The 14,050-nt window shown below is 38.8% G+C and overlaps 1 protein-coding gene across 1 annotated transcript; it reads left to right on the top strand.

The window, feature by feature from the left end:
• Positions 281–1,590, top strand: LOC109222153. The gene is made up of 4 exons (XM_019386547.1): positions 281–602; positions 777–915; positions 1,003–1,123; positions 1,342–1,590. The coding sequence occupies exons 1-4, from the start codon at positions 281–283 to the stop codon at positions 1,588–1,590; spliced, it is 831 nt and encodes a 276-aa protein (XP_019242092.1).

Genomic DNA, 14,050 nt, shown 5'->3' with positions numbered 1-14,050 from the left:
ACATCAATATTCTATATCATCCGAGAAAGGTTAATCTTGTGGTGGATGCTCTTAGTCGGAAATCTATGGGTAGTTTGGCTCACTTAGAGGTATATCGAAGACCGTTGGCCAAGGAGGTTCATCGGTTGGCTAGTTTGGGAGTTCATCTTACGGACTCTAGTGAAGGAGGGGTAATTGTGCAAAATAGGGTGAATCATCGCTTGTGGTGGAGGTCAAGGTGAAGCAATACAATGATCCATTGTTAGTACAATTGAAGGAGGGGATTCATAAACATAAGACCATGGCATTTTCTCATGTCATGGATGATGGTACACTAAGGTACCAAGGGCGACTATGTGTTCCAAATGTAGATGGTCTCCGGGAAAGAATCATGACCGAGGCTCACACTTCTAGGTATTCCGTGCATCCGGGCTCTACAAAGATATATCATGATCTTAAGGAAGTTTACTGGTGGAATGATATGAAGAGGAATGCATCGGACTTTATGGCGAGGTGTCCAAATTGTCAGCAAAAAAAAGGCCGAACACCAACGGCTCGGTGGGTTGGCACAGAACATAGAAATTCCAATATGGAAGCGGGAGATGATCAATATGGACTTTGTGGTGGGACTACCTCGCACGCCTCGTAAGTATGACTCGATTTGGGTAATTGTGGATCGACTCACGAATCATCTCACTTCTTACCTGTTAAGGCTACCGACACAGCAGAACAATATGCTCAGTTATATATCAAGGAAATAGTCAGGTTGCATGGCACTCTCGTTTCTATTATCTCAGATCGAGGGGCACAGTTCACGACTAATTTTTGGAAGAAATTTCAGCAAGGTTTGGGAACTCAGGTGAATCTTAGTATAGCCTTTCACCCGCAGACCGATGGGCAGGCAGAGCGGACTATTCAGATGCTTAAGGATATGTTGTGCGCCTGTGTTCTTGACTTCAAGGGTAGCTGGGATGATCATTTTCCACTCATATAATTTGCCTACAACAACAATTATCATTCTAGCAATCAAATGCCACCGTTCGAGGCTTTATACGGTAGGAGATGTAGATCTCCCATTGGATGGTTCGAGATTGGGGAAGCAGAGTTGATAGGGTCAGACCTCGTGCATCAGGCTATGGAGAAGGTTAAGATCATTACAGAATGGTTGAAAACTGCTTAGAGTCATCAGCAGTCCTATTCGGATGTGCGTCACAAGGATTTGGAGTACACAGAGGATGATTGTGTACTCTTGAAGGTTTCCCCTATGAAGGGTATAATGCGGTTTGGTAAGAAAGGGAAATTGGGTCCGAGGTATGTCGGACATAACAAAATCATTCAGAGGATTGGTCAGGTGGCTTACAGGCTAGAACTACCTCCAAAGATGTCTTTAGTACACCGGTGTTTCACGTATCCATATTGAAGAAGGTGGATGGAGATTCGTCGCTTATTGTTCCAGTTGAGACTATTGAGGTTAACGAGGAATTAACTTATGAAGAAATTCCAGTTTCCATTCTTGATATGCAAGTTCGTAAGCTGAGAAATAAAGAAATTGCCTCCGTGAAGGTACTATGGCGAAACCAACAGGTTGAAGAGGCCTCTTGGGAGGCCTAGGAAGAGATAAAGAAGAAGTACCCTCATTTGTTTGAATAGCTATGAAATCGATTCTATGAAATTGTTCCCTATGAATTATGTATCATTTGTACAGTTTCTGCTAAGGGTGTTCCTTTCTGATAATATATTGCTCATGAGGTCACGGTGGGTGCTTATTTCATGTCATGTTGCGTCGTTGGGTTATTTATATGTTGTTAGGATAGGTTTTTGGGATTCTCTAACAGGTGGATAGGCCCAATTACAAGGGAAACTCTGGCAAAGTTTTGGGAAATTTAGGGAGTTCAAAATTTTGAATTGCTGGTGTGAGATAGCAGCTGAGTCACATTGGATGCTAATGGTGAACTTTGACCCTCATTCGAGGACGAATGATCTTAAGCGGGGAGGATGTAAGGCCCTGTAAAATTTTACCTAAAACTCGGGGTTTCATGGTGCCAAGGTAGAATTATGTGTTGATGACTGTAGAGATTCTTCACGGTTAGCAAGCTAACTGTGTACAGAATTTTTGGGTTGAACACTTTTTACGGTTCATTCAGTGATCGCAAACTGATTTGCTGACCACAAATCCGCCGCAGAGTGAAGCAGAGAATTGGCCAAACTTTGGGAGTTATTTTGTGGTCAATTATGCAGCCGCATAATCCTTTTGCAGGCCGCACATTTGTCGCAAAAGCCATCATAAGAAATTTTGGGAGGAGGTTATGCGGTCCCTTTTGCGACCATAAAATCGGGTCGCCGACCACAGACCTATCGCATACCTACACAGAAATGCCCAGTTCTGGAGGGACATTGTACGGTCCATTTTGTGGACCGCAGAAGTGTTATGCTGTCGTATATGCGACCGCAGATTTGCATAAGGGCTTCATTTTTTTTTTAATTTTGTAACCCGACCCTATTTCGATATATAGTCGTTAAAGACCTTTTGTAAGGTAAAAATCAGATATTTTGAGAGGGGGAAGTGCTCTAGAGTAAGAGGAGGTTTCTAAACTAATTGTTTACCAATCTTTGCTCAAGTCTTGAGAATTCACAAGAAAAAGTCACAAGGTCTTCATCCAAGAGGTAAGGTTCCATACCCTAAACTTCAATTCATAGTTTGGGGTAGAATGTAGATAACGAGGATTGTGATTCTTAGGTATGGGGGTGTTATCTATGCATGCATGTGCCAACAAAGTTGTAGGAAGGTTGTTGAGCTAAAAAGGGTATATATTGGGTTGTGGGATGAAGGAATCCACTATGGAAGAACCTTGAAACCTTAATGCACACCTAGTATTTGATAAAATGCTCAAATGAGTTGGAACCATGAACTCCTTCCTAATTTATGTTCAATTTGGCTATATTTTTAAATAGTTCGAAGTGGCTAAGATTTTCAGAATATTGTAGTAATTTAAGGAGCTCGAGGCGAGGTTAAACTCTCCTCTTAGAATTGAACCCCACAATGTCCCTGTAAGTCCCGAGTTGTTCATTATAAATTGATTATTCCGAATAAGCCTCGTGTCAAAAGAGATATGTTCAATATGTATTCCAAATGTTCTTGTTATGTTATGATTACTATTTGTGAACGTGTTCAAAGTATGGGCTGCGTATCTAAGTGTTATAACATCGAGTCATGTTCCAAATGAAAGCCATTATGCCAAATTGTCTAAGAAATCTCAATGTGCTTAAGATTCTTATTTGCTCACATGTGTACTTAGAGTCCTAAGTAAAAATGCTTGTTGTTGATGATCCGTGATGATGTTTGGAAGTGAAAGAGATGACCATGAAATATGAAATACAGCCAACGTGCGAAGAATGATATTACATTTGGGGCCACTAGTGCCAATGAAATCAATAGTCGTGGAAACGATATTGAAATGAGTTGTAATCCTTTAAATAAATAAACATTATGAGAGTTTCGTTAGTCACCGAGGAAGGATAGGTTGAAATAACCTAACCCCGAAACTACATGTGCCGGTGTAGGAATGAATTGTGATTATTCCCCTTATTAGGGATGAGATTGATGTGATGAGAACATTCCCCTCTATTGGGATGAGATGATTGCTAGAAAAGGGTGATGTCGATCCACACGATATTGTGGTGAGACGGCCTAGCCGATCGGTTCGAGATCGGACGCCATGGCGCACACATAGTGGTGATTGTTCTTGAGATTATGATTGAATCAACGATTGAGATTGAGATAATGATTGTTATTATGGTTGATGTCTTTGGGTGAGACGGCCTAGCCGATCAGGCAGTGATAGGACTCCGTGCTAAATCACGGTGGTATATCGGTGCTAAGATCTCCCAACCTAAAATATGGAAATTTACTTGAAAACTTGTTTTGCTCCTAACTTGGTGTTTTGGTATTGTTTGAGGCTCCCATCAATTTTACGATCGTTCTTACTTGTGTTATCACTCGTTCTATTGAGAGGGTGTTTAGTCATTCATACTAGTACTGTTCCATATGTACTAACGTACCTTTTGCTAGGGGCTCTGCATCTTTAGTGGATACAGGTGGTTCTACAGCAGGTGGCTTTGATCATTGATAGCGGTGCACCCTCTTCGTAGCTGACTTGGTGAGCCCCACTTCATTTCGGGGTCGTGTATCTTCGTTCCTTGTAAATTATGTTTTGAGGTATAGCCGGGGCCTTGTTTCCGGCACTATCATCGTACTACATTGTATCTATTAGAGGTTCCATAGATATAGTGTGGGTTGTATGTTGGTGTTGAGCAAGTCTAAGTAGTAATGTTGTATTTGTACCACATGTTCCACTTCAAACTACGAAGGTGTATGTATTTTGAAACTTATATGTGATGTAACTAATGATAATGAATTGGTGTTGTTCACATGATCCTCCCCATTGTCTAATTAATGAAATAGATATTTTTTTATTCATGAGTGAGTTTGGGTAGAAGGTATTGTACAGGCTTGCTCGGCCGAGTTATCTCGGTTGAGCGCCGGTCGCGCTCCCCGAGGTTGGGTTGTGACAAAATCCCTTTCCCCAATGTTCTTTTCTCTAAAATTTCCTATATTTTCTCTATCCCCTTTATTTAATAGAGCCAAATCTTCTCCTTCCCTCTTCCACAATTCTTATTTTTTTCAGATTTCTATTATTTTCCTTATATCTTAGCCAATAGCACATTCTGCACCCTCCAGTTATTGTGAAGAAGAAGCTCCACTAAGATTATCTTGCACGCCAAAAAATTTGGGTCGTCTATATTGTGGTTGCAGAAATTATAGGGTAGGTTAAAATTTAAATTCCATACTTAGGTAATTTATCAAACACTTAGTATCCTATCTTAGGAGAGAGAGCCTCACCTTACCTCAAAATCCTTCATTTCCAACTAAGCTAGCCTCTATGCGTGCCAATAACATTCGAGAACCTCAACCTACATTTAAGTAACACAGCTAAAATCCGTCTTAATCCCCAAGAAATTTATTCCTTTTGTAACATAACGTGATAATCTAAACACATTAGATAGCGCGTAAATCGTAAAACGATAACTTACTTGTTCGCGCAGCGAAAAGAACTGATGAATCGCGGCTGGAATCACTGGTCTGTGATGGTTGTCACGTTGTGACGGAGCAACCCTCTATATCACAATCTTAACTCTAACTGAAATTGAGAGAGAAGAGCGTAGAAATATACTGCAGAGAGTATATTTTTATTGTACACTATAAGTGTATTTATATAGAGAACACTAGGGTTACAGTAATTACTAAAATTAATGTGTTTTACCCTAGTGGGTCCTAAGAGCACCCCTTATGGGTAGATACATCTCCCACTCACACATAATGGGAGTGCTCATCCAGTCTGAGAAACATATTCTCAATTCATCTCCTCAATCATTCATACAGGGAAGTAGACCGTGCGACCAGCATACTCTGAGAGCTAAGTGCTATACATATGTTAGGAATATATAGCCTCTCGTCGAGTGCGAACTTGCAAGTAGATCATAAAGTATGTAGTACCCTAGATCATATGAATCACATTTGATATAATCTCAAAATCTCATATATCATTATTTCTTGTATTCACAATAATAACTCATAAGTTATAATTGGTGCACCAGTGAACACAAATAAATGAGATTCCATCAATGTACTTCCTCTTCTCACGATCCCCTTAACATTAGTATGACAACTTTTCTAGATATGCTCCGCTTGACCGAATCTGTGAACATGGTCTTTTGGAAACACACTAAGATAGCTAACATCACACTAAGTCTCAAGTATCTAATTAGATTCTCTGAGGGTATAAAGTCTTGAGCCATCATAAAAGCTCTAGGTCTCACACAACAATAAGTTGAGAATGGACTTATGTTAACCCAATTGGTCGACATTAGCACACATGGTATGAAACACGTGCTACAATATTTTCTCCTTTTTCCCAAGGAGTGTATGTCTTTATCTCATAAAGAATGCTATACAGATGATATTTAGACACCATAAGTATCTAAATTTGAGTTTCTTGATCTACAAAATCATATTTAACTCAAATCTGGCTCACAAAGTAGACTAAGTGAACGATTTTCACCCTAATGACCTTATGTCATTGTTTAAACGACATTCTGATTTGAAGCGAATAGCTCTCAAATTATCCTTATGATAATTTTGCTTAAAATCATGTCTCATCTCCTCACTCACTAAGATAAGGAGGCGGTTGCTTGTATGAGAAGGCCAACCTCTTGTCTACCCGACATACTTATCAAAAAGAATAAAGAATGCACATAATATTCAACAATAAAAATATGTATGTATGTAAATAAATTTTATTGATAATTAAAGAACATCAGTTTTGTAAACATAGAAAAATAAATAGCAAAATGAAGAATATCAAAGTCTACGCAAGCCTTGAGACCTAGTATGTCTCACAAATGCATCTCTAGACAAAGGCTTGGTCAATAGATCTGCTGACATATCTTTTGTAGACACATACTTCATATTCACTACCTTGCGTCTAACAATGTCTCTCACATAATAATACTTGATATCTATATGTTTGGTTTTACAATGAAACTTAGGGTCCTTGGTGGAGGATATTGCAGACTCACTGTCACAGTAGACTAATATCGGTTCAATATTTTCAGTGATATCCAAGAAGTGTTGCAAGAACTTTTTCAACCAAACAACTTCTTCTTCTGCTGATGCGAGAGCCACGTATTCGGCTTTCATCGTAGATAGTGATACACATGATTGTTTATTACTACTCCATGATATGGCGCCATCACTGAGTAAGAAAACATATCCCGAGGTAGGCTTCCTCTAGTCTAGATCTCCTTCATGGTCAGTATCACTGTATCTAACTAATCGCAGATCCTTGCCTCCTTGATAACAAAGGGCATAATCAGCAGTTCCCTTCAGATATCTCATGATCCTCTTTACTGCTTGCCAATGTGCTAAACCTGGGTCGGTTTGATATCTACTTACCAAGCCAACTACTTGACAGATATCAAGTCTAGTGCATACCATAGCATACATTAGACTTCCGACTGCGCTTCTATAAGGAACTCGACTCACTCTTTCTGTCTTTTCAGGAGTCTTAGGACACATCTGACTTCCCAAGGTATGGCCTTTACTGATAGGAGTTTCAACTGGCCTACTATTTTGCATATTGAATCATTCAAGAACTTTTCTAATGAATTCTATTGTGAGAGATACAATAGTTTCTTTGGACGATCTCTTGAAATCTTAACTCCAAGAATATATGCAGCTTCACCCATATCTTTTATCTCAAATTGAGATGACAACCATGACTTTATCTCGGTTATAAATTCCTTATCAAATATAGCTATAAGTATGTCATCTACATACAATGTTAAAATCAAGAGCTTGTTCCTTGATCTTTTGGTATAAACACAATGGTCTTCATCCATCATGGTAAAACCATTGGATACAACAACATTCTGAAAGCGTATATACCACTACCTTGAAGATTATTTGAGGCCATAAATAGACTTCAAAAGTCTACAAACCTTTTGTTCATGGCCCTTTTCAATGAAACACTCAGGTTGTTCCATGTAGATTTCTTCATCTAGTTCTCCATAGAGAAAGGCAGTCTTTACATCCATCTGATGTAATTCAAGATCCAAGCTTGCAACAATGGCTAGAACTAGGCGAACTAAGGTAAATCGTACAGTAGGCGAGAAAGTCTCTTTGTAGTCTATTCCTTTCTACTGTGTATACCCATTCACCACCAGTCGAGCCTTATATCTCTCAACTGTGCCATCAGCCTTGAGCTTAATTTTGAGAACCCATTTGCTCCCAATTGCTTTGCGTCTTTCAGGAAGGTCAAATAGTTCTCAAACTTTGTTGACTCTCATAGAATCCAATTCATCTTCCATTGGTTTTGTCCATTTATCCTTAGAAGGGCATGTGAGAGCCTCTTTTACATTTTTAGGGTCGTTTTCTTCTTGTAGGAGCATTAGAAATAGTTCACCGCCTTCAACATCAAATCGTCGGCGGAGAATCTTTTTACGAGAACCACATCTTATTTGTGATTCATCATTGTTCCCATTTGGATCAATGTTGCTCTCACTCGGATCAAGATCATTCATCCTGCCGCTGCTTGGAACAAGATCCGTGACCATCTCGCTCCCACTTGGAACAAGGTTCATTTGGTCACTTCGACTAAATGTAGAAAGATTATTTTCATTAGCATCTGATGATGAAGGAGGTCTTTGATGAGAAACTAATTCATCATCTGCTAAAATTCTCCAACTCGAATGAAGTGATCCTTATACTTCTTGATCCATTATCTCAACTAAGTTTAGGTCTTGACCTACCTCTCCCTTCTTAGGGAACTCATCCTCTAAGAATGTGACATCTCGTGATTCAAACTCAGTTACACTCCTACTGTCTTGGTGACCTATAAACACATAACCCTTTGAGGTTTCAGAGTATCTTATAAAGATACTTTTCTTTCCCCTCAGGCCCAATTTGCCATATTTGTGAGAGGAATCATGTGTATAGCAGCACAACCCCAAGGTCTTAATACACTAAGGTCGGGTTGTCTTCAAGTCCATAACTCATATGGAGTAGTAGTAACTGATTTTGTAGGCACTCGGTTAAGCACAAAGTTGGCAGTAAGCAACGTATCACCCCAGTAACTAATTGGGAGGTTAGCTTGTGCCATCATTGACCTAAGCATTTCTAGGAGCGTTCTATTTCTTCGCTCTGTAACACTATTTTGATTGTGGAGTATTTGGGATAGTCAACTGATGAACTATTCCCTTTTCATCACATAAATTATTAAATTGGGTTGATAAGTATTCACGATCACGGCCAGTTCAAAGAGCTTTTATCTTCTTGTCTAATTAATTTTCCACTAAGCTCATATACCGTTTGAAGCAACTTATTGCTTCTGATTTGTGGGAAATTGAATAGACATAACTGAAAGGGGTAAAGTCATCAATAAATGTGATGAAATAACTTGCTCCATGCCTATCCCTATCATTCATAGGCCCACAAATGTCCGAACGGACTAATTGCAAAGGATATTCGGCTCTAGTCACCTGACCGAAAGGTTTTCTTGCAGATTTTCTAGCTAGAAAATTTTCACAAGTGGACAATTCCACATGTTCAATTCTGGAAAATAAACCTTATTTTGTTAACCTTTGCATTCTTTGTTGGCCAATATGACCAAGTCTAGCATGCCATATATTTACATCACTATCATATTCATGTGAAGAAACAAACATTAAAAACTAGCATTATTATTAAATGAATCATAATCCAAATTCATAATTATTAAACCTCCGGTCACATGAACAAAACCAAATAAAGTTGAACCAAAAGTTAACTTGGAAGAATTGCCATGACAAAACATGTCAAATCCTAGCTTAAGCAAAACTGAAACTAAAATAATATTCCGGTGAATTGTTGGTGCAAAGAGAACATCATGTAGTATTAGGTCTCGACCACCACGCAGGACTAACTTGCATGTACCGATCCCTTCAACAGCAACTTTATTGTTATTTCCCACATATCTCCACTTTGCTCCACGTGGAGCTCGCCGAAATTCAACAAAGGCACTGCGTTCCCAGGCTATGTGGTCCGTTGCTTCTGAGTCTAAAATCCACAAAGGATTAGATTCAGTTAGAAAAACAGAACTAAAAACACAAAGTTCACTAATTCAAGCATCGTGAAATACCTTTCTTGGAGGCTCAGAGCAATCTCTGGCATAGTGGCCCATCTTGTCACAATTATAGCATTTCACTTTAGCAACTTTGACACGTTTGGGACGTCTGTTCTTGCCTTTTTCAGTCTTTGCTCTTTTAGCAGGCTGAGCTGGCTGAGCTTGAGGTGGTCCTCTCTTCTTTCCCCAGTTCATTTTCTTTGAATCACTCTTGGTTTTGGAGGTTGTTGCATGTGCAACTCAGCTATTGGCTTTCCAGCCTCAAGTCGTTCCTCCTCTAACTCAAGGTGTCTCCGGACATCTTCTAGAGTTGTGATTCGTTCATTATGGGTCAAATGCATTTTTATATGATCCCAAGAACTAGGTAAAAAACGTATGACAGCTTGGATTTGTTGTTCATCCGTCAACACATGACCAACATCTTTCAACTCCCCGATCATATTTGTCATTTGCCTCAGATGCGTTTTCATTAAATGTTCTAGGAGTTTTTTATATGAATCAAATTTGATCGTTAAGGATTGTATTCTTTCAGTGGAACAGGTACCAAACCTTTTCCCTAAAGCATTCCAAAGATGCATATCTCTTTGGTGATCCTTAAACTCCCTTAGGATGTCATCAACCAAGGTGCTCAACAACTTAATGCGAGCAATGGAGTTCTTTTTCTGCCAACTGTCATAGGCTTCACGCTCACGCCTATGCTGAGCAGTGTTGCCTTCCTCAGGCTCATTCATGACATTGTTAATGGTCTCCAGAGCCTCTTGCTCCTCTAGCACATACTGGACTTTCAAGCCCTAGGTTTCATAGTTGTCACCATTGAGTTTCAACCCTTTGTTGAGCTCAGTAACAATGTTTTTCGAAGCACTAGTCATTCTTTAAAAAAATAAAAAATATTATGAGGATCATGTAAAAATAAAAATGATGCAGGGCACTATGTTCAACATGCATACATATTATGACACTACGCATCAATTGTTAATAAACACATATACTAATCATGGAGTCGAAAGTTCACTATGTTCCCAATCATCGTCCAGAAATTAAAATATTATGAAAATTAACCTATTCAATAATCTAGCTAAGCGTCTTAATCATGTTTAAGACAACATAATTATCTTTCATGATTTTATAATCTCATGTGGATCATAAGTTAACAAATAACTTATATTAGAATGCACATAAAGTTAATATTTAACTAATAAAAATTTATTACATGCTATACTAATTCAAATAAAATTTACTTTAATGTTAAACTAATTAACATATTATACATGTTAAACAAATTAACAAGTGATGCTAATATTAAACTAATTAATATTTATATCATGCTCAACAAATTAACATAAAGCATGTGTTAAACTAATTAACAAGAGTAATGTTAAAACAATTAACATTCCAAGCAAACAATTGAAAAAGTTTGGAGGAAAATGATTTAAATGCTCTCGGCGCACGATAAGCCAAAGGAGGCTAACGTGCACTGTCAATGGCTAGAATACGCAAACACACAGTACCGGCAACCGCTACTGTAACGCCGACGACCTCAGGGATGCAGTCATTCACTCCATTAACGTTTGGAAGCTTTATACCCACTCGATTTCAACCAATTCGAGAGGAAAATGAGCTAAGCGAGGATGATGAATGTAACAATAACCAATGGAACAGTACAAAGGTAGTGAAGGAGAAGGAAATTCAAAAGTGCAAGGACCAATTGCCAACAAGCCTGAGAAGATTACAATTCTCTGAAGCTGGATCTTCAGCACAACTATCTCCAGATCTAGAACAACCTGTAGCAGCAGCATGGGCTGGGATGGAGAAGGATCTGCATGCAAAAGAGCTCAAGCAACAAAATCGCAACACAGATGGGGATGGGACTGAAGTATGTTCCTCCAAGTCATCGAGATGGTAAGATAGTCATTCAAATTGTTGGAGAAGATGTAAGTGAGCTGAACGAACACTGGGCGACTGCTTTAATTGGGTATGTACTTGGTGATGCTCCGTTTGAGAAATTGATGGAAAGCTATGTAGAATCTGTGTGGAATTTTGTCACCAAACCCCAAATTTTATATCACAAGGATGGGTACTATGTGTTTCGATTTACAACAATTGAGGAAAGGGATCTTGTCATGCAAGAAGAGCCTTATTCGTATCACAATAAGCCATTTATTTCGCAGAATTGGGTAAGGGATTTCCATTTTGACCCTAAGTGTATTACTACAATTCCTTTGTGGATTCATTTCCCTAGTTTATCTATTGGATACTGGACTGCTGATGCATTGAGCAAGGTGGCTAGTGTTGTAGGATTACCAATGTACACAGACATATTCACAGCAGAATTGAATAAAATTTCCTATGCTAGAGTACTAGTGAAAGTTGACATTACTAAGCCTTTGGTGGAGAATGTAGAGATTGTAACTCTTACTGGTACTAGGCAGCAGAAAATATTGTATGAGTGGAAGCCAAAGTTCTATAGTGAATGTGTACATTTTGGCCATGATAATTTTGAATGCTGGAGGACTAACCAACAGAATCATGATGATGCTGGATTTAAGGCTCCTAAAAGAAGAAATAGGGGCAGAAGGAAGAAAGTAGTTCAAGAGTGGAATCCAAAAGAACAGAAAGAACAAGGAGAGGTAATTGAAGAAGAACCTCCAACTGAAGTAGAAAAGGGCAACCAGGATAAAGCTGAAAATGGCTCTGATCAGAGTATGCAGATGACAAGCAGAAATGAAGGAAGCAGGATACAGAACAATCCAATTATGCAGCAGGCCAAAACTGTAGAAGCTAGCACCTCTAACAGATTTACAATTCTGGAAGAGTGTGGGCAAAGTTCTGCACAAGGAGATGCAATGAATTCTGATACTATCCAAAAGCCACCATGATCATTAGCACTTGGAATATAAGAGGGCTAAATAAGCCCTATAAACAGAAAGAGTTAAGACTCTTTCTGCAAAAGAATAAAGTAGACATTCTAGGATGTTTAGAGACTAGAATTAAAGAAAAGAAGGCAAAAAATATACTGCACAAGGTAGCTAAGGATTGGGGATATTGTTGTAACTATTCTAAGGTTGTAAATGGGAGAATATGGGTATTATGGAAGACCACCTTGACAGTAAAGATAGTCCACATTCATGAGCAGTTTATTCAGTGCTTCGTAGATGATCCAGTGACCAGTTCTTAGATAATGTTGACGGTTGTCTATGCTAGGAACAAGGTGCAGGAAAGAGCAATATTATGGCATGACTTGCAGCAGGTAGGGGGCAGATTCAAGTCCCTTGGCTCATAAGTGGAAATTTTAATAATGTCCTAACCACAGCAGATAGGTTAGGACAACCAGTGACTGCTAGTGACGTACAGGAGTTCAAACAATGCATTGACAATATGCAGCTGACCCCATTGAGAACAAAGGGTTGTTTCTTTACATGGTGTAACAAGCAGAATGCAAATGATAGAGTGTATAGTAAGATTGACTAGGCTTTTGGCAATTTCAACTGGACTAAGGACTATGGGCATGTGGAAGCAGATTTTTTAGAACCTGGAGTGTCTGATCATTCTCCTATCATAGTTCAAATATGGAAAAGGAAAACTATTCATCCCAAGCCATTCAAGATATACATGGTAACAATGTAGCATAAGGACTTTAGACCTATGGTTGACAGAATATGGCAGCAGCAGATTGATCAGGATCCTATGACTATTATTTGGCAGAAGTTACATAAGCTAAAATATGATGATAAAGGTCTGAACAAGGAGATGGAAAGCTATGAGCAAAGGTTGACACAAATAAGGCAGAGATTGGAGTATACTCAAGCTAACCTGGTTCTTGATCCTTTCAACCAGATGCTGATCGAACAGGAAAAACAGACTGTGCATGAATTGGAGAAATGCAGTACTATAGAGGAGAGGATATTGAGGCAGAAGTCTAGAGTAACATGGATTGATTATGGTGATTCAAACTCTAAATACTTCTATGCACAGTTGAAAATTAGAGCCAGCAAGAATACTATCACTACTGTGTATAATGATATGGGAGTGAAGATCACTGATCCAAAAGATGTGGAAAAAAAGTTCACTAACTTTTTCACTCAACTAATGGGGAAAGCCACTAGGTTAAAGCCATGTCCAAATACTAGATTTATTAAAGCAGTAGATTGTCTAACACTACAGCATCAGCAGGAACTAATAAAGGAGATAACACATGAAGAGGTGGATGAAGCAGTGAGAGATATGCCAAATGACAAAGCTTTTGGAGTTGATGGCTATCCTATAGAATTCTTTACTAAGCATTGGATGACAGTGAGGCAAGACATCTATGAGGCTGTTTCATTCTTCTTTCATACTGGTAAAATGAAGCCAGC

Source organism: Nicotiana attenuata, chromosome 2 (assembly GCF_001879085.1).
Source record: "Nicotiana attenuata strain UT chromosome 2, NIATTr2, whole genome shotgun sequence".
NCBI lineage: Eukaryota > Viridiplantae > Streptophyta > Magnoliopsida > Solanales > Solanaceae > Nicotiana > Nicotiana attenuata.
This window is presented reverse-complemented; position numbering and strand designations above follow the sequence as displayed.